Source organism: Phlebotomus papatasi, chromosome 1 (assembly GCF_024763615.1).
Source record: "Phlebotomus papatasi isolate M1 chromosome 1, Ppap_2.1, whole genome shotgun sequence".
In the NCBI taxonomy this organism is placed as follows: Eukaryota; Metazoa; Arthropoda; class Insecta; order Diptera; family Psychodidae; genus Phlebotomus; species Phlebotomus papatasi.
In genome coordinates, this window is record NC_077222.1 from 3,742,959 (window position 1) to 3,766,292 (window position 23,334).

Below are 23,334 nucleotides of genomic sequence, written 5' to 3' on the forward strand. Positions count from 1 at the left end.
TCGGAAATAAATTTGTACCAAATTTGTTAGTTGCAAAGAAATACTATTTTTAACGTAAGGATTGTTGTTATTTCTATTTTACGTTTGGGGTGCCCAGCCACATTTAATGTTAATTCTCTTTAAGACCACCATAATTCTGGTTTTAGAGTATGGTTGTTTTGCATTCGAAGCTGCTATGACACATATATTAAAGCTCAAGAGTTCAATGGCATGCTCTGAGAGCTTGTTTAAGTTTAATGCCTAGTACGTATACTGGTTCAGTCGAAGTCCTCGCTGGGGTTCTGCCTTTAGAATTAAGATTTGACTATATAATGGAACGATTTCTTTATCGTACACTAAGTATTCAGGAGCAGTTGTTAAGGGACGTGCTTAGAATCGAGGACCGTCTCCCTAGTGGTAGGGTGGCTACTAGGGCGTTTCAACTAGGAAAAAACTTTTTTAGCACTATTCTGAGGGTGCTCTACATGATGAGACAAGAAAGTTTTTCTTCTACGACCATATGATCAGACGCTGTTTAGAGGTAGCTGAACGACCCTCTCTGTAGAACAAATTTCTGATTTTACTGGATTTTACACTACAGAGAGGGTCGTTCAGCCACCTCTAAACAGCGTCTGATCATATGGTCGTAGAAGAAAAACTTTCTTGTCTCATCAAATACAGCACCGTGAGAATAGTGCCAAAAAAATTTTTTTCCTAGTTGAAACGCCCTAGTGGCTACGGTTATGGCTAGGCTGCATAACTATGGTTTCTCTTCTCAGTCCGAAGTGCGTGCAATATATGAGAAGATACATGATCGGGCATTGTGTACATTGTACATGGCAGGAAATCTGGGACTCTGGGGAGTTGGGCAGGTACTGTCACTCTATACTGCCTAAAGTGTCTTTAAATGCGTGGTTTAAGGGTACAGCGCGATTTACCAGATCTGAGATCACTCTATCATGCAGAATAGCAAGTAGCCATACTGGGGTTAACGCACATTTATATAGAATTAACATCAGTAGCACTCATGAAGTACAGTAAAGATTGTAATATTCTTATTTAAGGTTTGCCCGAGGCTTTGAACCGTTGGAGTGGTTGAGGGGTTATATGCCGAGAGGCACCCAAGAAGCAAAATAGCTGCCTTATAGAACCAAGTATTAAAAAAGTCTTTTAGTGCACTTTTAAAAAACTTAAAGTGAGAATTTTCTGTAGAAATTCCTATAGGAACTCTTAAGATCCTTAAGAGTGCGCCACTTTACTTATAGTAATCTCAAAGATGGGACTAAGAGCGTTATAAGCAAATAAAAATATTTTTGGTTCTATAGTGCCTTACTTAAGGAATTCTACAAGACTATATTAAGAAAAAATTGTTTCTTGGGCAGTCTTATGCGCCACGGGATACCTTATGATTCAAGGTCGTTCGGCTTGGATTCCTGCGTTGGGAGGGTCTCTAGCCTCTCTCAACCTCCATATGTGAAACTTGGGCGTTCAATGACCGTGCGGGGTATGTGACGGAGGGATTCGTCTTCAGGTGCGTGACTCCTGTGAATCAATCATATATTTCTCCTCAAATCTTGCTTAGTTGCGTCTGCCGCCGACTTACCACTACCGATCTCATCAGGTAAACGGCAGAAACCCTGAATCATAGATCGTATATGCCAGAAAATGTTGTGTGTATACAATAAGATTGATTTACAGACATTTTTAAATAATGGATTAATAGAGTTTCCAATATCTCGTGGCGTCGGAATGTGAGGAACATTCCCATAATAAAAGGATTTCAATTCATAAGGTGGTCTGATACTGCATTGTTGAAGTCGTATATGTCTATAAGGCCCGTAAAGCCCGCAAAACTTTTGGAAATCAAGATCAGTGTGAAATATCACTGAAACCTTTGACTTGATTGAAAATAAATGAGAGAACACAATTTCCAGATGACCGATAATACCGGTCTTTCGATCAAGGCTATATCTTCAATTGCATCGATCGTTGTCGTATCTGCATTTGGTGCAAGCTACAATATAAATGTCGCTTCTTGTAATCAGAGCAATACTGAATAATTGATACAATTTAAGAAGAAGATGAAATGTGATAAGATTGTATCGACACAACAATGGGACAGAAGACTTGATAAGGCTTGATAATCATTGATAAGATGAAGTCTATATCATAGATGCGGTTGATTTTACATCCCTTGTTTTTGTACCACTTAAGACTGGTATTTATCTTACCGATCTACCATGTCCGGTCAGTGCAGACCATCCTGATGTGCTAGAATTAAAGAAAAGCAAGGATACGAAGGCGCCCCGGAGTATACAAAGTCATCAGCATCTGCGGCAGCTTATTTTCATTCAGATATATCAGTGAACTCTCAGTCTCTTTAGTCTTATCATATTCTGTAATCATGGAATTATTGTGCATAACAAATGATTGGCACTCAAACGATAACATTTCGGCAGCCTGTGGGATTTAACCCATAGGAAATCATTGATAAGGTAAAATCTATAAAAGACGAGAGATTCATCGCAAAAACCATTAGTTTCTCATTAACTATCCGGTGCCTCAAACATGGGGAAAGTGTGGCAGATTAGTGCTCTATTGATAATTGCGTTGTTGTCCCCTGTTCATTGTAAATCTATGGAACAAGATCCTTTAGAGGATGCATCAACATATCGTTTGAGTAACACAACCGAACCTGTGCGATATGAATTGTGGATAGAATCACAAATTCACAATGGGGATTTTGCATTCTCCGGACGTGTTGCAATTACAATAAGGGTTTTAGAGTCCACTCGGCAAATCCAGCTCAATTCTGTAGGATTGGACATCCACAATTTGTACTACACTGAGTTATTTAGTGACCAAAGGACATCTGAAATGCTTCCTATTAGTAGAACAGTTGAGGATAATCAAATAATTAACTTAAATACGGAAAGTATGCTACTCTCCGGAAGATATTACGTTGTAACGCTAGAATTCACCGGACAACTTCAAAATCAAATAAGAGGATTTTTCTACAGTCGGTATTTGGATGATTTTGGGAGAGTTTTCTATATTGCCGCAACAGCTTTTCAGCATATTTTTGCCAGATGGGCTTTTCCTTGCTACGACGAACCACGATATCGTACACCATTTACCATTCACATCACCCATGGACCTCTCTATCACGCTGTATCGAATATGCCAGTGCTCTCAACGCAAAATCAGTAAGTTTATCTTAAGATTGCGGTTGTAATACCATCTCTATAAACCGTATCCTGTAATATCCCATTTCAGTGAAAACGATACAATAACCACAACTTTTGAAGAAAGTCCACCGATGTCTGTGAACTTGGTGGCCTTTGCAGTGACCAACTATGTATCCAGGGGATATCTATCTCCCAACCAGTTACCTCTAGGTATCCTAGTTCCTGTTCATCTCATTGAACAAGCGGAATTTGCACTAGATCGCACCCAGGAATTCCTGCAAGCAATTGAAATGTATACAGCACGACCATTTTCCCTACCAAAACTCGACGGCATTGTAATCAATGATTTTATATACCTTTCAATGGAAAATTGGGGATTAATGACATACGAGTAAGTCTGATGGGATTACATGATAATATACTGGGATTTATAAATTTTTGATTGATGACTTTATGATCATGTTCAAAGCACCAAATTTCTGCTGTACACCCCGGGAGTGACAAATCTAGCCCAGACAGTGGACATTGTAAAAATAATAACACACAATCTAATGCATAACTACTTTGGGAACCTAGTTGGTATCTCCTGGTGGTCGTACACTTGGATGACAGAGGGATTTGCAACTTACTTCGAATATTACATGACTGATGAATACTTTCCAGAACTCCGTATGTCTGATATATTTGTAATTGAATATATGCAAAGAAGTCTCTATGAAGATGCTCTCATTTCTACACGACCAATGACTAATTATGTTGAAGACGTCTTTGACATTGATGTTGTCTTCGATGGCGTAGCTCTTAGAAAAGGTAAATATCCAAATAGATCCAGGTTGATCCTCGAGAGTATTTAGCTTTTAAAATTCGATGATAAAGGATTAGGTATAGGAATATGGGTGGTCTGATACTTCAGCGCTGAAACGGGATCCAGAAGGCCCGAAATACTTCTGATTCATTCAGGAATATAGTCCATTGCTGGTTGAACCATTGCAGCTTAATGGCACAGCATTTGTGAACTATGCCACGTCCTAGAAGCTAAGATTTATGCAAAGGACCTCCAACTGATGATCCTAAGCCCTAAGTAAATGACAGTTTGGGATAAATCTTTATTGCTAAATTTTACAGACTAAATATTCTCGAGGATCAGCCTGAGTTTATTTGGGCCCTAAGGCTGAAGCGCCTGAATTTTGAAAACCGATACCGGTCAAAACTCCGAAAGGGTTTTGATCGGAACTCTTTGATAACAATTCCTGACATTCCTGACATCTTCCACAGGTCCATCGGTGCTTAGAATGCTAGACCACGTACTGGGGAAAAGTACCTTCCAGAAGGGAATAAGATACTTCTTAGAAGAAATGGCATACGACATCGCAGAACCAAGTGATCTGTACAGAAATCTTCAGCGTGCGGTGCTTGAAGATCAAGCTTTGCCTGAGAACCTCACAGTAGCTGATTTTATGTATCCATGGGAGCACGTTGTAGGATATCCTCTAGTTACCATCATGAGGAACTACCAATCCAACGAGATAGTCATAAATCAAAGAAGATTCCTCTTCCAAAACAACGAAGATGACCCTGAATGTTCTTGCTGGTACATTCCACTCTCAATCGCAACAGCTACCAATCCCGATATGGGGAATACGAAACCATTCGCATGGATGCAAAGAGGAACGAAGGAATTAGTCCTCACAGGTTCTGGTAATCATTCTTGGACATCAAACGATTGGGTGTTGTTCAATGTACAGCAAACGGGCTACTACAGAGTAAATTATGACACTGAAAATTGGAGACTACTAGCAACTGAACTCCATCAAGGACCACCCTTCAAAATTGACACACTCAACCGGGCTCAACTTATTGACGATTCCTTCAATTTTGCCTATTCCGACGTCATTGAATTTCCCATCGCGCTGAATATCATTAAATACATCCGAGAAGAAGCAGAATTTTCTGTATGGACAACAGCTAATAAACACCTCATAAGTCTCAATCGTAGGCTTGAAGGACCTACATATACACAATATTTCGGCAGGTTTCTCAGACATCTAACAGTAGACCTATTCAGGAAGTTAGATGTCTTCGAGAATGTCAATGATGAAGAAAGTGCCCGGATCACATTCCTCCGACCAATTATTGTAGACCTAGCTTGTCGTTCGGGACTTGGAATTTGTCTTACAGCTACAAGGGTTCTTGTAATGGCAGAAGCTCTGACTGGACAACGTCTGGTGCCTCAGGAACAAAGTTCCGTGTACTACTGCCATGGTTTGAAAAACGCCAACTGGCAAACGTACTTGTACTTCTGGAATAGATTGCATTCACTCACAAATGACCAAGAAAGGCATCACCTTGTGAATGCTCTGAGTTGCTACCAAAGTAGCTCTTCAGTTTACGACTTACTACTGACCACATCTGTAATAGATACAATAGAAATTGTCTACGGTATGCTGGAACGTTTCAGTATCTTGTCAACGGCGTTCCGAAATGGTCACGTGAGAGTGGTCATAAACTTCCTGAAGGATCACCATGAAGATGTAGCGAAAACCTACACTTTCAACCATCGAATGGATGAGGCACTTCGTGAAATGTCTGGATATCTTCGAACTGAAGAAGATGTGACTGAATTTGAAGAAATGCTCCAAATTTTCTTTGAAGCTGGACATCTAAGTTCTTTCCAAATTGCCGGTATCAGGCAAGAAATGGAACACAATCAAAAATGGATAAATGAAAATAAGGATCAAATCGAAGAGTGGATTAGCAACTTCTTCGATCCTGTCGAAAATTCTTCATCTACCAAACATATTTCGCTTGGAATCGTCTTCTTTGGAATCCTTCTTAAACTTTTCTTCTAGTGTTCAGTATATTCTAATCCTCTATTATGCTTCTATGTATAACGCATATTTGATAAAGTTATGATGAACTTGAAATATTATCTTCATATAGTGGATATTCAATAAATAACTATGATTGACGTTGAGTCTGATAGGCAGATTAATGCTTTTTTTATATTGTAAGATAAGAAATCTAATAAAAAGGGAATATTTCAGAGGAGGCATAACAATTGTGTGCTGATCCTAACGGTGTCAATATGTGGGTGACTATCTCAGTGAATATTCTGTTATTGCTCTTGTTCGAAAGCTCCGGATTGTGTCAGGTTTTTGGGTCAAAATCAAATGTACAGGATCTTAGGGAAATCTCGGAAATCTCCTACCGATTGAGCAATTCAACCGAACCCATTTCCTATGAATTGTGGGTTAGTACGAAGATTCATGAGGAAATCCGTGATTACACAGGAAGAGTTAAAATCGCTTTAAAAGCAAATTACGCCACAAAAACCATCATGTTAAATTCCGAAGGCATTTCTCTTCACAATTACACCCTTCGGGATCTAATGAACAACCCGTTAAAAATATCAGATATACAAGAGCAGGAACTTCAAAGAACTGTAACTTTCTCTTTAGAGGAAGAACTAAAACCCGAAGAGGTTTACGTCTTTGAAATTTACTTCAACGGACAACTTCAGAGAATTCCAAATGGATTCTGTTACAGTTCCTACGTCGATGAATATGGTGAAACTAAGTATATCGCTGTAACTCACATGCACGTTTTTAATGCCAGAAAAGTGTTCCCTTGCTACGATGAACCTCGCTATCGAACTCCATTTACGATTCATCTGACACATCATCCATCCCTACATGCAGTTTCCAATATGCCTCCTGTACAAGTCAGTAACCAGTAAGTATCCTAAATCGTTAGTGCAATGCTTTGAAGCATTGGATGACGGAAGCTTCGTACCATTCGATTTATTCCCGTTTGTTCTTGAATAACTCAAATAGGGATCTCAGTGGCGAAATAGGCCAGACCGTTGGCTCTTGGGCGGTGAGATCCCTGAATCGACTCTCACAGTTGTGAGTTCGAGTCCCGACCGGTGCAATCAACTGAATGATAATGAAGCGCCCCCAATTCATACCCGGACTCCCGGAACACGAAATCCCCTTGAGAGAGGCACTTACGACTCACTGGTGATGGTCCTCTATCTGTACGAGCTCCTCGCACACACGATGTACACTGGCGAAGCTCTCGTGACAAAGTAACTACACCACTCGTATCGCTACTTGTCACCTTCACACACTCAGTGCCTGGTGGGAAGGAACCGTCATGGTTCGAATGTGACGGACATTGCCACAGTGAGGTTATAGAGAACGACCCTACTTTACTGTGTTGGCGGGAAAAAACGACTACAATAAGAAGATATTTTTCACTGTGATAAAACGCAATAAAATGCACCGCCTCTGCCCACAAACCTTCAGGAGAACGGAAGCATTCACTACATACAGGCAATGCGTTCCTGAGTGATCTGCGATCAGCAGATTCTTCCAAGACGAGGCACCTAGTAATGATTACATTGTAATACCAAAATAAAGTGTCTCGATAGGATTAATAATAATACCTCAAAAATACTTAAGAAGTATGGCAAAAAACGAATGATACGAAGCTTCCGTCATCTGAAATTCAAAGCCTTCGTCAACTACCGAAAATCTTGAAATTTTCCATTTAAATATTTTCAGATCGGAAAATTCGTCAACCACAACTTTTCAAAGAACTCAGCCAATGGCAATAAATCTTATAGCTTTTGCAATTTCAAATTATGCAGTTAAAACAAGGTTCATTGAATCTCTTAACGTTGGTGTGAGTATGTTTGTACCCAAGCGGCATTTGGAGGAAGTTGACTTTGCACTCGATTTTATGGAATTCATGCTCAAAAAATTGAAAGAATACCTGGATATGGATCTTCAACTACCAAAACTTGATGGGATTACCATAAATGATTTGTTGTTAACAGGAGTAGAGAACTGGGGACTGATATACTTTAAGTAAGTAAACATCTTTGGAAGACAAATGGAACTGATTCAAAAAGATTCATGACTTTCATCAAGAAATGGTGAACGGAGAAAGATCGAAGTCTACCTTTAACAAAATTATTGTGGAGAAATTGAATCTAGCTTCCCGAAACGTCGTTATGAAAAAAAAAATTGAGAGGACGAAATAAGATTGTGGAATTCATGTGTTCCACAAACCTGTTCCTCCGAATTCTGAGTTTGCCCTTTCATTGGTAATGAGTTCCACAAACCTGTATGTCCAGTTAATCAATCCCAGAGCAAAAGTAATGTGGCCAAATTGAATCTTACGTGTGTCTTCCCTATTATTCAATATCTGATGAAGAGGACTTAGAGAACGGAACAAGATTATGAAACTCATGAGTTCCACAAACCTGTTTCTCCGAATTCTCAGTCTGCCCTTTCATTGGTAATGAGTTCCACATTCTACAATCTTGTATGTGCAGTCAATCAATCTCAGTGCATAATTAATGTGGCCAAATTGAATCGTGTTTCTTTCTTACTATTCAATATCTGATGAAGGGGACTTAGAGAACGGAACAAGATTGTGAAACTCATGAGTTCCACAAACCTGTTTCTCCGAATTCTGAGTTTGCCCTTTCATTGGTAATGAGTTCCACAATCCTGTATGTCCAGTTAATCAATCCCCGTGCAAAAGTAATGTGGACAAATTGAATCTTACGTGTTTCTTCCCTATTATTCAATATCTGATGAAGGGGACTTAGAGAACGGAACAAGATTGTGAAACTCATGAGTTCCACAAACCTGTTTCTCCAAATTCTGAGTTTGCCCTTTCATCGGTAATGAGTTCCACAATCCTGTATGTCCAGTTAATCAATCCCCGTGCAAAAGTAATGTGGACAAATTGAATCTTACGTGTTCTTCCCTATTATTCAAAATCTGATGAAGGGGACCTAGAGAACGAAGCAAGATTGTGAAACTCATGAGTTCCACAAACCTTTTTCTCCAAATTCTGAGTATGCCCTTTGATTGTTGATGAGTTCCACAATCCAGTATTTTCGTCAATGGTTCTTCCCTATCATTGCATATCTGATGAAGGAAACCTAGCTCCCCGAAACGCCGTATGGAACAGAAATAAAGAGAACGATATAGGTCTTTCCGTTCACCCAATCAGACCGAACCTTATTAATGTTTCTATCCTTCCAGCCCGAAGAATGTCCTCTACAAAGGAAACTCTAGTCCGGGATTAAGGCTGAATATTGCAAGAACTATAACCCATCAACTAGTCCACAACTACTTTGGCAACCTCGTTGGAATAAGCTGGTGGAACTCATTTTGGTTGACCGAAGGCTTTGCCAGCTACTTTGAATATTCCTTTTCCAATTACTACTTGGAAGATTTCCCGATGATTGATCTCTTCGTCTCAGATTTAATGCGTAGGAATCTTGTTGAACATTCTCTTCTGATGTCTGTATCACTCAATAAGTACATAGAACATCCTGAAGAAGTTTTCTCAGTTTTCGATTTTGGAATGATCAGTAGAGGTAAACAATTATATTTCTTTTCTCTTACAATTCAATTTTAAAAATGATGCCTCTATTTCAAGCCGCATCTACAATAAGAATGATTGAGCATTTCCTGGGAAAGGATACGTTTCAAAAAGGACTCCAAAAGTACCTCAAGGAGATGCAGCATTTAGCAGCGGAAGCGAAAGATTTGTATAGGAACCTTCAAGAAGCAGCTGATGAAGACCATTCCCTCCCGGAGGATATCAAAGTAGAGGATGTACTACAATCATGGATAGATCAACCAGGATACCCACTTCTGACAGTCATAAGGAATTACGAATCAAACGAAATTGTTGTGAATCAGCAGAGATTTCTTTCATCACGTGGAGAAGTTGACACCGAAGGGTTATCTTGGTGCATACCATTGTCAATCAGTACTGCAAGGAATCCCAATATGAACGACACTAAACCTTGGGTTTGGCTCAAAGAAGGGACCCGGGAGGTCGTCCTGAGGACATCAGATAATTTAACATGGGGGTCTGAGGATTGGGTTCTGTTCAACGTCGACCAAACGGGATACTATCGAGTAAATTATGATACGGAAAATTGGATACTACTGGCCAACCATCTCCATCAAGGACCTCCATTTGCAATTGGGTCTATTAATAGGGCTCAGATCATTGATGATTCCTTCAATCTTGCTTACTCAGATGTTATACCCTTTCCTCTGGCTTTGAATATAATCAAGTACGTTAGGTTTGAACCAGATTACGGAGTTTGGGTAGCAGCTAATCAGCATCTTCTGAGTCTAAACCGACATCTCGAAGGTCAATCATATGAATTGTTTTTCGGAAGATTCTTGCAGCATATCACGGAGGACCTGTTCGAGAAACTCGACGTATTTGAAAACTCAAATGAAAAGGATACCGTGAAGAATACCTTACTGCGACCAATTATTGTTGATCTTGCTTGTCGATCGCGTTCTGGAAAATGCTTGACTGCAACGAGAATTATGGTAACTGCGGAAGCTCTGACAGGACATGTCCTTGCTCCCCAAGAAGAACCTTCAGTTTATTATTGTCACGGTCTTAAGAATGCCGATGAGAAAACCTTCCAATTTTTCTGGAATAAGTTTAAATCCCTGACAAATGAACAAGAGCGAGCTCAAATAGCCAAATCTATCAGTTGCTATCGCAATTTCGACTTTGTGTATGATGTCTTGATGGAACTAGCAACGGATAGATTTTACAGTCTATTCACAGTATTGGAGAGATTCCAGATTCTCATTACAGCTGTTCGTCATGGAAATTCAAAAGTTGCACTTGAATTCCTTAAGGCCAATCACGAAAATATTTCCAGAACTTTTAGTTTTAATTTGAGAATGGAGCAAACTTTAAGGGAACTCGCACAGAATGTTCTAGATGAAGAAGTTGTACTGTATCAGGAAGTCATAGATATTCTTTTTGAAGCTGGTCACATAAGTTCGAATCAAGTTAGGCGGTACAAGCTGGAATTGGAATACCAACAGACTTGGATCGAAGAGAATAAGTTAACCATCGAAGATTGGATTATGGAATACTTTGAACCAAGTCAGAGCAAGGCAGCTAACCAAATTACCTATCTGGCCTTAATTATCTTTTCAGTTTCTGTAATTATACTATCGCGATAAAATACAAACTAGGTAAATATTTTTACTTTGGTTGTTTGCTTGTATGAAAGTCAATCACAATAAACAATTGATATGCGCTTGATGTTTACTTAAGATTTATGGGGGTCCTCTGAAATCAGCTAAATTAGATTTTGGGATAAGAATATTCCTAAAAGGGCCTGCCTATAAGAAAATTTATCAGTTCATGCGGTGCTGTTGATGGAAAATGTTCGTAATAAAGTATCTCTGCATTTTGTTCACAATATTTCGTTATGCAACGGGAAGTGATACGAACAGTGTTCTGTGGAAAGAAGGTTCTGAAGATATCCCATACAGATTGAGTAACACAACAGAGCCGGTATCCTACGAACTGTGGCTTGAGACGAAGATTCATGAACGGATACTTGATTATACGGGAAGAGTGAGGATTCTTCTAAGAGCATTAGAAATATCTGATACAATTGTGATTAACTCGGAGAATCTTCAAATCACCAAATACAGTCTCCTTGATCATATCAGTAACCAAATAAAAATTACACACTACGAAGAATACAAGAAACAGACAATTTTGGCATTTTTCCTGGATGAATCTCTGAGAGTTAGTCAAAATTATGTACTCGATATTGAGTTTACTGGACGTCTTCAGAGTGGTCCTCAAGGTTTTGGATATACGCGAAATGTTGATGAAAATGGGAATGCGTCGTACATGGCCACTTCATTCCTTCATCTTACACATGCCAGAAAAGCTTTCCCATGCTATGACGAACCTCGCTACCGGAATTCTTTTATCATTCACATTACGCATCTTCCTGTAATGAAGGCCGCGTCAAATATGCCCATTGCATCAATAGTTAACAAGTAAATCTTTTATGAAACTTCTTTTTTCAATAAAAAATAATTTGTCGACTATTATTTCAGTTCAGATGGGACCGTAACGACATCCTTTCAAGAATCTGTCCCCATGTCCGTAGGCTTAGTTGCATTCACCGTTTGCAACTACGAATCTCGGAAAGTCATGATCGAAGACAAGAACTTAGAGATCAGCTTTCTCGTGGCAAAAAATCAATTAGATGAATTGGATTTTGCTATAGATTACATAGTTTACATGATGAATAAACTTGAAGACTATCTTGGAATTGGATACAATCTTCCGAAGCTTGAATCTACGATTGTTAATGATTTTATGCATACTGGATTGGAGTATTGGGGCCTTATGGTTTATGAGTATGTTCTGCTTTTATAAAGTAAACCCTTACATTGGGGAAGGGTTTGAAGCTTCGAACGACAACGATGGAAGCTTCGTACTCGTTCCATTAATTTTTTGCCTAAGTTCCTTAATGCGGTCTTACAGACTAGAACTAGAGGTTCAGCCCAGTTACCGAAGGTCTTAAAATCTTAAATAGCATTTCACATTTTTTCCAAAAATCTTGACTGGTTAGAGAAGATAAGTCATATGGCTAAGCCTTGATGTCTAAACGGCGTTATCACACTTGCACATGAAAATTTTAATGTGATTCACATTAATTGTCGTTTGTGAGCATCCAAATATGTTATTTAGGTTTTTGAGTCACTTAATATTTGGGGTTTTTCTATTTATTGATAAAGAAGTGGACTTGGCATGCAAAAATAAGTTTAAATTTACCTAAAGCATAAATATTTTTCAAATTAAAAAATTAAAGAGAAAATTGCATTAATTTTTCGCATTAATGCTATAAATCAATTTATATCAAATTTTGCGGGCCAAGTCTACCTTTTTATCAACAAATAGATCAAATTTTGAATATAAAATGATTCAAACACACAAATTACACATTTGGACTCTCACCAGCGACAATTAATGTGAATCATATTAAAATTTTAATGTGCAAGTGTGATAACACAGTAAGACCGTATAAGGATCATGTTCGTTAAAGAACCTAAACATTCAAATCCTTTCCTTCTTTTCAGTTCCAAATGTCTTCTCTACAATGAGAGCCTTACGACAATAAGTCAAAAGATGGACATCGTTAGAACAATATGCCATTTGCTAACCCACAATTACTTTGGAAATTTAGTGGGTTATTCCTGGTGGAACAGCGGATGGATGATTGAAGGATTTGCCTATTACTACGAATATTCTTTCTCAAATTCCTACATCAGTGAATTTCCAACCAGTGAAATACTAGTTACGGATTTAATTCAGAGATACTTAGTTGAAAATTCATATGCTACGGCCGTATCTCTCAGTAGGTACGCAGATATTCGGAAAGACATAGAAAGTTCCTTTGGATTTGGAGTGCTAAGCAAGGGTATGTTGAATGTTAATATTGTGTAGTATGTGCGATCTATCTGACAACTTTGGAGGAATTTTGGGTCTAATGGATTGTGGCAGATAGTGACTAGAAAAATAGACCTTTCTTGATTTAATTTTCACGACGTTTCGAGGATGGATGTCCTCAGGCTTCGAATTGGAGGAAAAATCACGTACAGGTGGGAAAATCTGCTGCTGCACTGCACTTGGACTTTTTTACAATTGTTCACTCTGAAGTTCACCATCTAATCAATGGACTGACATAGACTATGTTACCTCCATGTTCGAAACCTGATGAAGAGAACGTGAATCCTCGAAACGTCGTGAAGAATTAAAGAGAAAAAGTCAAGAAAGGTTTATTCTTCCGTTCACTATCTACTATCTGACAAGGGTTAACTGATCTGGAACTTGGAAGGTTGGTTGTCACCCAGCAGGCCATACAAGAATACTCGATAAGCCTGTTGCTAGACATCCAGACCTTCTAATGAGGGATGACTTTCACATTGAGGGAAGATTACCCAAGGTCGTCGCAATGCTGCTTGGTGCTCGGAGTCTAATGGAATCTGGCATCGAGGGTAGAAAAGTTCAAATTTTTTCAGATAGTAGAGCTGCGATTCTGTCTGTAACAGGATATGAATCGCGTTCTTTTCTCGTGACTGAGTGCACAAGACGAGTGCTGCTAGGTAAAGTGGTACTCTCTGATGAAGACCTATCAATATTGAAGCCACCCTGTTTAATGGTGTTTGCATAATGGGTCCAAAAGCAGGCCTGGGTGTAGCGGTTCCGCAAGGAACCTCCCCCACTGTAATCTAATCTAACTGTTAACTAATTGTTCCTATGTCTTTTTAGCTGCCGCAATTATAAGAATGTCTGATCACATGCTGGGAAAAACCACGTTCCAGAAAGGACTCCAAAAGTATGTAAAGGACATGGCATTCAAAGTAGCCGAACCGAAAGATTTATACAGAAATCTCCAAGAGGCCGTTGATGAAGACCATTCCCTACCGGATGACATCAAAGTAGCGGATGCACTAAAATCATGGATAGATCAACCAGGATACCCGCTTGTAACAGTCATAAGGAATTACGAATCAAACGAGATTGTTGTGAATCAGCAGAGATTTCTTTCATCGCGTGAAGAAGTTGATACCGAAGGGTTATCGTGGTACATTCCCTTATCTATAACCACTTCTAAGAATCCTGATATGAATGACACTAAACCTTCGGTCTGGCTTAAAGGAGGGACTAGGGAACTGGTTCTCAGGACTTCGGAAAATCTAACATGGACTTCAGAAGATTGGGTCTTGTTCAATATCGACCAAACCGGATACTACCGGGTGAACTATGATACACAAAACTGGAAATTGTTAGCAGACGAATTGCACAAAGGATTCCCTTATACCATAGGAACGCTCAACAGAGCTCAGATTATCGATGATGCGTTCAATCTTGCTTACTCGGATGTCGTACATTTCACCATGGCTCTCGACATTATAAAGTACGTAAAATATGAAAATGAATATTCAGTCTGGATAACAGCCAATCGTCACCTTCTGAATATGAATCGTCGATTGGATGGACATTCTTACGAGTTGTACTACGGAAGATTTTTGCAACATCTAACTGAGGATCACTTTGCACATCTGGATGTATTTGAAGATTTCTACGGAAGGGATTCTATAGGTAACACCCTTCTACGTCCAATTATCGCAGATCTTGCTTGTCGGTCGGGATCAGGGAAATGTTTGACTGCAACGAGAATCATGGTAACTGCAGAAGCTCTGACAGGACATATCCTTGTTCCTCATGAAAAACCTTCAGTCTATTATTGTCATGGTCTCAAGAATGCCGATGAGAATACTTTTCAATACTTCTGGAATAAAATGAAGACTGTAACGAATGAGCAGGAGAAGATACACATAACAAGTTCAATTGGTTGCTACCACAATTTCGAGTCAGTCTATTCTCTTCTTCTGGAAACGGCTGATCCAGAACTTTCTCATCTCTACTACACAAATCTCGATAGATTCCAAATTCTTATCTATTCTATAAGAAATGGACATGTAAAGGTCATACTGAAATTCTTGCGTGAAAATCACGAAGATATTGCCCAGACGTATACATACAACAACTTCCGGATGGAACAAGCTCTAAAGGACATGGCTGAGTGTCTTCAAGAGGAAGACAAGGAGGACTATGTCGATATGCTGGAAGTGCTTTTATCAGCTGGTCACATCAGTCCGACTTTATATCGAAGATGCATAAATGACATGGAATACAACCGAATTTGGGTACAAGAAAACAAGCAAGAAATCGAAAATTGGATTGGGGAATACTTTCAGCCCAAAGTTCAGAGTTCAGGCATGATCATTATGATATCTATCCCGGTTATTCTTATCACTCTTTGGCAAATAATTTTTCCAATATTCTAACCTATTCATTTATCAAGATTGCACATTATTATAAACAAAATATATCTACATGTAACACTAACCAAAAGAGCGATATGCGCAATAAAATTTCATTAGCTACCGAGTTTCAGGTGGAAATTAATGAAGGGTCTTTTGTGGATTTCTGCACATGGAAACATGATAATAATTTTGACTAAATCTCGACTTAGTGTTGTAGTGTCCGCTGAGGAAGTTAGAACAAAATGTTTGTGAAAGTTTGCTTAATTTACCTGGGAATTGTTTCAATTACGTGCGGGAAAATTCAAATGGAACCGGTGAAATTAAATAGTATTCATCCAAATCGGAATGTGGAACAAATGTCTTTACGTTTAACTAACACAACAGAACCAATAGCTTATGAATTGTGGATAGAGACGAAGATTCAAGAACGAATTCTCAACTACACTGGAAGAGTGAAGATTGTTCTGCGAGCATTACAACCAACTAGTACAATAGTGATCAATTCCGAAAATCTACAAATAGTCAACAGAACTCTCCATAATCACCTGAATAATGAAATTCAAATATCACACCACGAAGAATACAAAAGAGAAACAATTCTAGCTTTCTTCCTTGAGGAAACTTTAAGAATTGGTCAAAATTATGTTCTAGATATCCACTTTAAAGGCGTCCTTCAAAGTATTTCCCGAGGATTTTCATATACGCGCTATGTTGATGAACATGGAGAAACATTTTATGTGGCTAGTACATTTCTTCATGTTACAAACGCTAGAATGGCTTTTCCTTGCTACGACGAACCTCACTACCGTACATCCTTTACCATCCACATTACTCATCATAACTCAATGAGGGCAGCTTCAAATATGCCGATTTTATCAAAAACCAATAAGTAAACCAAACTGGACTGACTAAGTTATCCCTTTTCAGAGAATTAAACCTTTTATAATTTTTTCAGTTCAGATGGAACTATCACGACGTCCTTTCAAGAATCTGTCTCAATGTCCGTTAATTTAGTAGCTTTCACCGTTTGCAACTACGGATCTCGGAAGGTGGTTATCGAAAAAAAAAATCTAGAAATCAGTTTTCTCGTGCCTAAACATCAACTAGATGAAACAGATTTCGCCGTAGACTTCATAACTTTTATGGTGGACAAACTTGAAGAATACTTTGGAATTGGATACAATCTCCCAAAGCTTGAATCCGTGGTAGTCAATGATTTAACACACAACGGACTGGAAAACTGGGGACTTATGGTTTACGAGTATAGTATTTCCCAAGTACCTTAAGTAGTAAATCAATTAACGAAGTACTTCTCTTTGCAGTAGCAAAAGTCTTCTCTACAATAAGAACTTCACAACTCCATCTCATAAAATGGCCAATGCCATGACAATCTGTCATCAATTATCCCACAATTATTTTGGGAATCTTGTTGGCTTTTCATGGTGGAATCATGTTTGGATGATTGAAGGATTTGCCTACTACTACGAATACTATTTCACTAGCTTTTATCCGAATGATTGGCCAACAAATGAGCTATTCGTAACGGATTTCGTACAACCCTTATTAGCAGAAAATTCATATTTAATGACAAGTTCACTTAGCACCTACGTAGAGCGTCGCAGGGATATTGAAAAGGTTTTTAGCCTGGGAATGACCAGTAAAGGTAATAAAAAAATGTTGTTCGTTTGTCTTTTTGAGGAGATCGATGCGATCAACATCTGTCTTCTGGTCAACATTGACTGCTAATGCTTTAATAATAATGGTAGCACAACGTTCCATAGAGGAACTAGGCCTTCCCACAAGGGGAGTTACTGTGTCATCACACTTACACATTAAAATTTTAATATGATTCACATTAATTGTCGCTGGTGAGAGTCCAAATGTGTAATTTGTGTGTTTGAATCATTTTATATTAAAAATTTGATCTATTTGTTGATAAAATGGTAGACTTGGCCCGCACAATTTGATATAAATTGATTTATAGCATTAATGCGAAAAATTAATGCGATTTTCTCTTTAATTTTTTAATGTGAAAAATATTTATGCTTTAGGTAAATTTAAACTTATTTTTGCAAGCCAAGTCCACTTCTTTATCAATAAATAGAAAAACCCCAAATATTAAGTGACTCAAAGACACAAATAACATATTTGGACGCTCACAAGCGACAATTAATGTGAATCACATTAAAATTTTAATGTACAAGTGTGATAACGCCGTTAGGGACATCCATTATTATTTTTTCTTATATAGGGATGGGATTGTCAGTCCCATGCCCCGTGGAATCAAGTGCAGTGAAGCTTCCTGGATGCAATTCAAACCCCTTTAACGCCAGAATAATTCCTGGAGGCCTAATGGCGATTCGAAACCGGGACACTTGCATCAAAGAGCGAGTGCTCTATCACTTGACCTATTGAGTGCCCAAATGCTAAAGTGCGCTAATGCTTTCCCAAGATCAAAAACGGTCACTGATCTTTTGAACATATTGACGTAAATCTTCGCGTAGATCGTAGAAAACTTTTTTCTAACCGACAAGGGAAACTCCGTGTGATGAACTTAGAATTTCTTAGACGGGAAACCTATAAGGAACGCTTGAAAACTTGAAAAAATGAAGTGGAACAATGTAGGTATTCTACATTTAGAATATGAACTAAAATAGAAAACCAGAGAAACTGACAAAGAACTGAAATATGTCAATTATAATTTCAGTGTGAAAGTAATTGAACAGACTTTCCGTTTGCTTAGTACGTAATCCCAAGAAATTTTGTGTTTGTGCACAGTGAGCGACAGGAAAAAATTCCTGCCTCCGTCTAGGCTTGAACTGGGGACTTTAGGCTGTCTAGGCGAATGCTCTCCAACCGAGCTAAGGGGCACTTGCTCTGATTGTCTTTGCCACTGATCTTAACCAATTGCCATGTGCACTTCAACGCGTTTTTGACTCACTACGAGCCTTATTACGAATAGAAGAGCACATGGCAATTGGTTGAGATCAGTGGCAGAGACAATCAGAGCAAGTGCCCCCATAGCTCAGTTGGTAGAGCATTCGCCTAGACAGAGAAAGGCCCCAAGTTCAAGCCTGGGTGGAGGCAGCAATTTGTTCCTGTTCCTATTTGGGTTAAATTTGTGGCTTAGGAATCACTTGTTATAATTTCAGTCTGTTATTGTTCTTTTTCCTGTTTAATAAGAGGACTTTCCGGTCCTTGGTTGTGTCCTTTCTTCAGGTCATCAAAAAACTGGAGTAACAATGTTTAGACAAAAATCAACTATATTTAACGTTTTACCATATGGCGAAGGTTTCAATTAAGAAACGGAACATTGGTCAATAAACACAAGTAGCAAAACAATAACACTAGACCGAAATTCTAATGATTGACGGGCTTTATATCCAACCAAGGTGCCTTTAAATGACCGGGCTTCTCATACTAACATTCTCCAATCCTGACCACTCCCCATCGGATCCCTACAGTTATGCACATTCCTTGACGCAGATCGCAAGTCCTTTGTACGTACGTAGCATAGGCTATTATCGTCTACTCCGTCTTTTCCGAGGCTCATTGTGAGTTTTCATAACAATCTTGGTATCACTGGAAGGGGTTGTTAGCCAATCGGTTTGCGGAAACTTCGTATTTTATATGTTCGTATTGCACATTTTGTATTGCGGAAACTTCGTATTCTAGTACATTTCGTATTTTACTATTTCGTATTTCACATTTCGTCTTTCACAAATTTTGTGCAAAAATTGAGCATTTCGTTTGCCATACATTTTACACAAGCATATCAACCAATAAAATAATAGAATTGCAGTTTTATGGGGTTAAGGGCGCTATACGCCTCGGGTCTGAGTTTAAAGTCGAATTTCAAGCTCTAATTATCAGTATTGGCTATTTGGGGCTAAGGGAAATTTTCTGTGCTTTGGAAAGTTATCAGTAGCGCCTGTTCAATTTTCGCACAAAATTTATGAAAGACGAAATGTGCAATACGATCATGTAAAAAATACGAAATGTAAAATACGAAGTTTCCATATTCCCCTTTGTACATAAGTAGGATAGGCCATTGTCGTTTAGTCCGTCTTTTCCGAGGCTCATTGTGAGTTTTCGTAACAATCTTGGTATAACTGGGAGCGGTTATTAGCCCATCGCCCAACCCTCCCTAGAGATACCAGATTCCTTGTTCGTTATCTTCAGGTTCATAACTCCTCAGTAGGATTGGTTACCCAATCTTGTACCACTCACCTGAGTGTGAATTCTGAGATGGTGAGTTTTTCACGTGAGATATTCACGGCTCTGAGATTACCTTTAGTAAGCATTTTGCTAAGTTTTCGTAAAAACTTTCATGTAAATTCTTAAATGCCGTAAATGTTTCACATGACTTTTTTTTGTGAAAGCTTCACCAAACGCTTACAGAAAACGATCTTAAAACCGTGAGTTTCTCACGTGAAAAACTCACGCATCTCAGAATTCATACCCTGATAGTATCAGGTCCTGCCCGGCATCTAGCCCAAGGAGGTGAACATGGCAACTCAGGGGGAGAGGCTATATATTGCATCACTCCACTTTAGACAATACGGCTTATAAAGGACATTCAATGGGTCAAGTGGTAGAGCACTTGCTCTATGATGCAAGTGTCCCGGGTTCGAATCCCCTTTAGGTCACCAGGAATTTTCTGGCGTTAAAGGTATTCGGATTGCATACATTGAGGTTCACTGCATTTGATTCCACGGGCATGGGACTGACAACCTCATCTCGTATAAGAAAAGATAATAATGCATGTCTAGAAATCCGTTTGCGGGGTGACGTAGTTCATGAAATGTTGTGCCAGTATTATTATTTACTCATTTTAATAGGGGAATGTAGGCATGGTTCGCACAGAGTGAACCTTCAAACGATGTGAATTTTCTCTTCGTTTGCAAAGAGCTGACTTACCATTTCTTATCTCGTCTTATGAGCTTATCAATTATCTATTTTATGCATAAGAAATGACGAACTAGCTCTTTGTAAACAAAGAGAAAATTCACATTGTTTGAAGGTTTACTCTGTGCGAACCATGCCAACATTCCCCTACGGCTTATAAAAGGTAGCCGGAAGTTTTGGCTTCTTTTGACCCAGTTGCCAAAGTGTTCACTTTTGTAAGAAGCGGTTAATGATCTTGAGCCTAATATCTAATCTAATATAATCTTGAAATATCGTTTGCGAATCTATTCAAGACGTTTTAAAACGAACTATTGTAAAGATATCTTCAGTTTCTTCCGGTGTTCGTCAGAGTATTGCCTTCTTCTCAAAACCAAAAGAACTAATTTTTCTCCAAAGCTTTCGACCCTCGGTATGGGTCTTCCTCTGTGGGCTGAGAATATTTTATTATTTTAGATAATTTTCTTTTGGACAATTTTAACATTAACATGGAAGAAACTGAAGATAATATACAACTACGTGAGATACTGTATTCGTAGATATTGTAAAGATACGTTGTTCGTTTTTAACACTAAACCTACCAAGACCCGGTCAAATTGACCGGTTTAAATTTAACACATATTTAAACAGTATAATGTCACTATCAAACTTTATGAATTTCTTAAAATATGCATGTAATATATTTTTCAGTATTTAAATTTTAATTTTTTGCTCCTTACTAAGACAAATTTGTTGAGTATTCTACCTTGCGGCGGTTTGTCATTTGACCGAAAAACGACCAAAAACGGTCGGTAGGTTTAGTGTTAAGAAAGATTCGATCGAAGACGACGATATTTCGTAAGCATCGTAACCAAGATTAAAAGAGAACTATATTTTTCTGTTGCAGCTGCTAGTATTATAAGAATGTGTGAACACATGTTGGGAAGGACAACGTTCCAGAAAGGACTCCAAAAGTATGTAAAGGACATGGCATTCAAAGTAGCGGAACCGAAGGATTTCTACAGAAATATTCAAGAAGCAGCTGATGAAGACAATTCACTTCCAAGAGATGTTAATGTAGAAGATGTAATTAATTCCTGGATAGATCAACCAGGATATCCACTTTTGACAGTTATGAGAAATTACGATTCAAATGAGATTGTTGTGAATCAGCAGAGATTCCTCTCGTCACGCGGAGAAGTTGATAATGAACGAATAACTTGGTATATTCCTTTGTCGATCAACACTGCACGGAACCCTGATATGAACAACACTATGCCTAGGGCATGGCTGAAACAAGGAACTCGAGAACTGGTTATCAGAACTGAAGAAAATCTAACATGGACCTCAGATGATTGGGTTCTCTTCAATGTTCAACAAACCGGATACTACCGGGTAAATTATGATTTACACAACTGGAAATTACTAGCAAACGATCTCTACGGAGAATATCCCTGCAATATTGGTACTATAAACAGGGCACAACTGATAGATGACTCTTTCAGTCTTGCCTATTCGGACAATATTCAATTTACCGTGGCTCTTGATATCATCAAGTACGTAAAGTTTGAGAGAGAATATTCAGTCTGGGTAACTGCAAATCGTCATCTTCTAAGTATGGATCGAAAATTACAAGGAGATTCCTACGAGTTGTATTTTGGAAGATTCCTTCAGCATCTAACGGATGGTCATTTTGAGAGACTGGATGTTTTTGAGGACAATTTAAGAGATTGCACGAGCAATACATTTCTACGGCCAATTATTGTTCATCTGGCTTGTCGTTCGGGATCAGGGAAATGTTTGACTGCAACTAGAATTATGGTAACTGCGGAAGCTCTGACGGGGCATGTCCTTGCTCCTCGTGAACGACCATCTGTGTACTATTGTCATGGTCTCAAGAATGCCGATGAGAATACTTTCCAGTACTTCTGGAAGAAGTTGAAATCCTTGACGAATGATCAGGAAAGAAAAAATTTAGTACACTCAATCGGATGCTACCACAATTCCGATTCTGTTTATTCTTTACTCCTGGAGACGGTAGATCTCAATGCAACGGACGTTTTCTACACAAACTACGAAAGACACAGCATTTTGTGGAATATCATTCGAAATGGAGATGTGAAAGTTGTTATGCGTTTTTTGCGAGAGAACCATAACACCATTGCAAGGACGTATACGTATAATTTTCGTATGGAAAACAACCTAAAAGAGATTGCTGACTGTTTACCGGAAGAATATCATCAGGAGTATACAGAAATTTTGGAAATGCTTGCAGCAGAGGGACATATCAGTAGGAGTCTCATGGAAAGGTGCATTATTGATATGGAAAATCATCGGATATGGGTTAATGAGAACAAGATTAAAATTGAAAATTGGATCGCGGGATATTTCCAACCGAAGCTTGAGAATTCTGGTATGGATATTACTGTATCTACCCTTGTTGTTCTTATCGCAATTGGACATATATTTTTCCCAATATATTAGCATGTTTATCAGATGATTATCTTGTCGAAGTGTATATGTCTATTATATCAATTTTATTACAATAAAAGAGACAGTTTATTACCTTT

At 38.6% G+C, this 23,334-nt stretch overlaps 4 protein-coding genes across 4 annotated transcripts; all 4 read left to right on the forward strand.

Moving 5' to 3' along the window:
- Positions 1-3,282: 3,282 nt before the first annotated feature.
- LOC129798486 (aminopeptidase N-like) lies at positions 3,283-6,155 on the forward strand. Its single transcript, XM_055841645.1, has 3 exons — positions 3,283-3,558; positions 3,637-3,977; positions 4,443-6,155. Exons 1-3 carry the CDS (start codon positions 3,299-3,301, stop codon positions 6,014-6,016), a joined length of 2,175 nt encoding a protein of 724 aa, XP_055697620.1. The 5' UTR covers positions 3,283-3,298; the 3' UTR covers positions 6,017-6,155.
- A 1,704-nt stretch (positions 6,156-7,859) lies between these two features.
- On the forward strand, positions 7,860-11,253 carry LOC129798752 (aminopeptidase N-like). The gene is made up of 3 exons (XM_055842065.1): positions 7,860-8,038; positions 9,230-9,567; positions 9,630-11,253. Exons 1-3 carry the CDS (start codon positions 7,860-7,862, stop codon positions 11,198-11,200), a joined length of 2,088 nt encoding a protein of 695 aa, XP_055698040.1. The 3' UTR covers positions 11,201-11,253.
- Positions 11,254-11,405: 152 nt separating this feature from the next.
- LOC129798753 (aminopeptidase N-like) lies at positions 11,406-15,901 on the forward strand. The gene is made up of 5 exons (XM_055842066.1): positions 11,406-12,037; positions 12,098-12,403; positions 13,127-13,404; positions 13,904-14,152; positions 14,319-15,901. The coding sequence occupies exons 1-5, from the start codon at positions 11,406-11,408 to the stop codon at positions 15,899-15,901; spliced, it is 3,048 nt and encodes a 1,015-aa protein (XP_055698041.1).
- A 335-nt stretch (positions 15,902-16,236) lies between these two features.
- On the forward strand, positions 16,237-23,318 carry LOC129798771 (aminopeptidase N-like). The gene is made up of 4 exons (XM_055842112.1): positions 16,237-16,769; positions 16,836-17,141; positions 17,203-17,543; positions 21,672-23,318. Exons 1-4 carry the CDS (start codon positions 16,237-16,239, stop codon positions 23,246-23,248), a joined length of 2,757 nt encoding a protein of 918 aa, XP_055698087.1. The 3' UTR covers positions 23,249-23,318.
- Positions 23,319-23,334: the final 16 nt, after the last annotated feature.

Bases quoted from the DNA above. Each gene is read 5' to 3' on its own strand.
- LOC129798753 (XM_055842066.1), top strand. From the start codon at position 11,406: ATGTTCGTAATAAAGTATCTCTGCATTTTGTTCACAATATTTCGTTAT. The intron at 13,405-13,903 runs GTAGGTACGCAG...GTCACCCAGCAG, and splicing joins TGCTACGGCCGTATCTCTCA to GCCATACAAGAATACTCGAT. The intron at 14,153-14,318 runs GTAAAGTGGTAC...ATGTCTTTTTAG, and splicing joins CACAAGACGAGTGCTGCTAG to CTGCCGCAATTATAAGAATG.
- LOC129798752 (XM_055842065.1), top strand. From the start codon at position 7,860: ATGTTTGTACCCAAGCGGCATTTGGAGGAAGTTGACTTTGCACTCGAT. The intron at 8,039-9,229 runs GTAAGTAAACAT...CTATCCTTCCAG, and splicing joins TGGGGACTGATATACTTTAA to CCCGAAGAATGTCCTCTACA. The intron at 9,568-9,629 runs GTAAACAATTAT...CTCTATTTCAAG, and splicing joins TTTTGGAATGATCAGTAGAG to CCGCATCTACAATAAGAATG.
- LOC129798486 (XM_055841645.1), top strand. From the start codon at position 3,299: ATGTCTGTGAACTTGGTGGCCTTTGCAGTGACCAACTATGTATCCAGG. The intron at 3,559-3,636 runs GTAAGTCTGATG...TCATGTTCAAAG, and splicing joins TGGGGATTAATGACATACGA to CACCAAATTTCTGCTGTACA. The intron at 3,978-4,442 runs GTAAATATCCAA...CATCTTCCACAG, and splicing joins TGGCGTAGCTCTTAGAAAAG to GTCCATCGGTGCTTAGAATG.
- LOC129798771 (XM_055842112.1), top strand. From the start codon at position 16,237: ATGTCTTTACGTTTAACTAACACAACAGAACCAATAGCTTATGAATTG. The intron at 16,770-16,835 runs GTAAACCAAACT...TAATTTTTTCAG, and splicing joins ATTTTATCAAAAACCAATAA to TTCAGATGGAACTATCACGA. The intron at 17,142-17,202 runs GTATAGTATTTC...TTCTCTTTGCAG, and splicing joins TGGGGACTTATGGTTTACGA to TAGCAAAAGTCTTCTCTACA.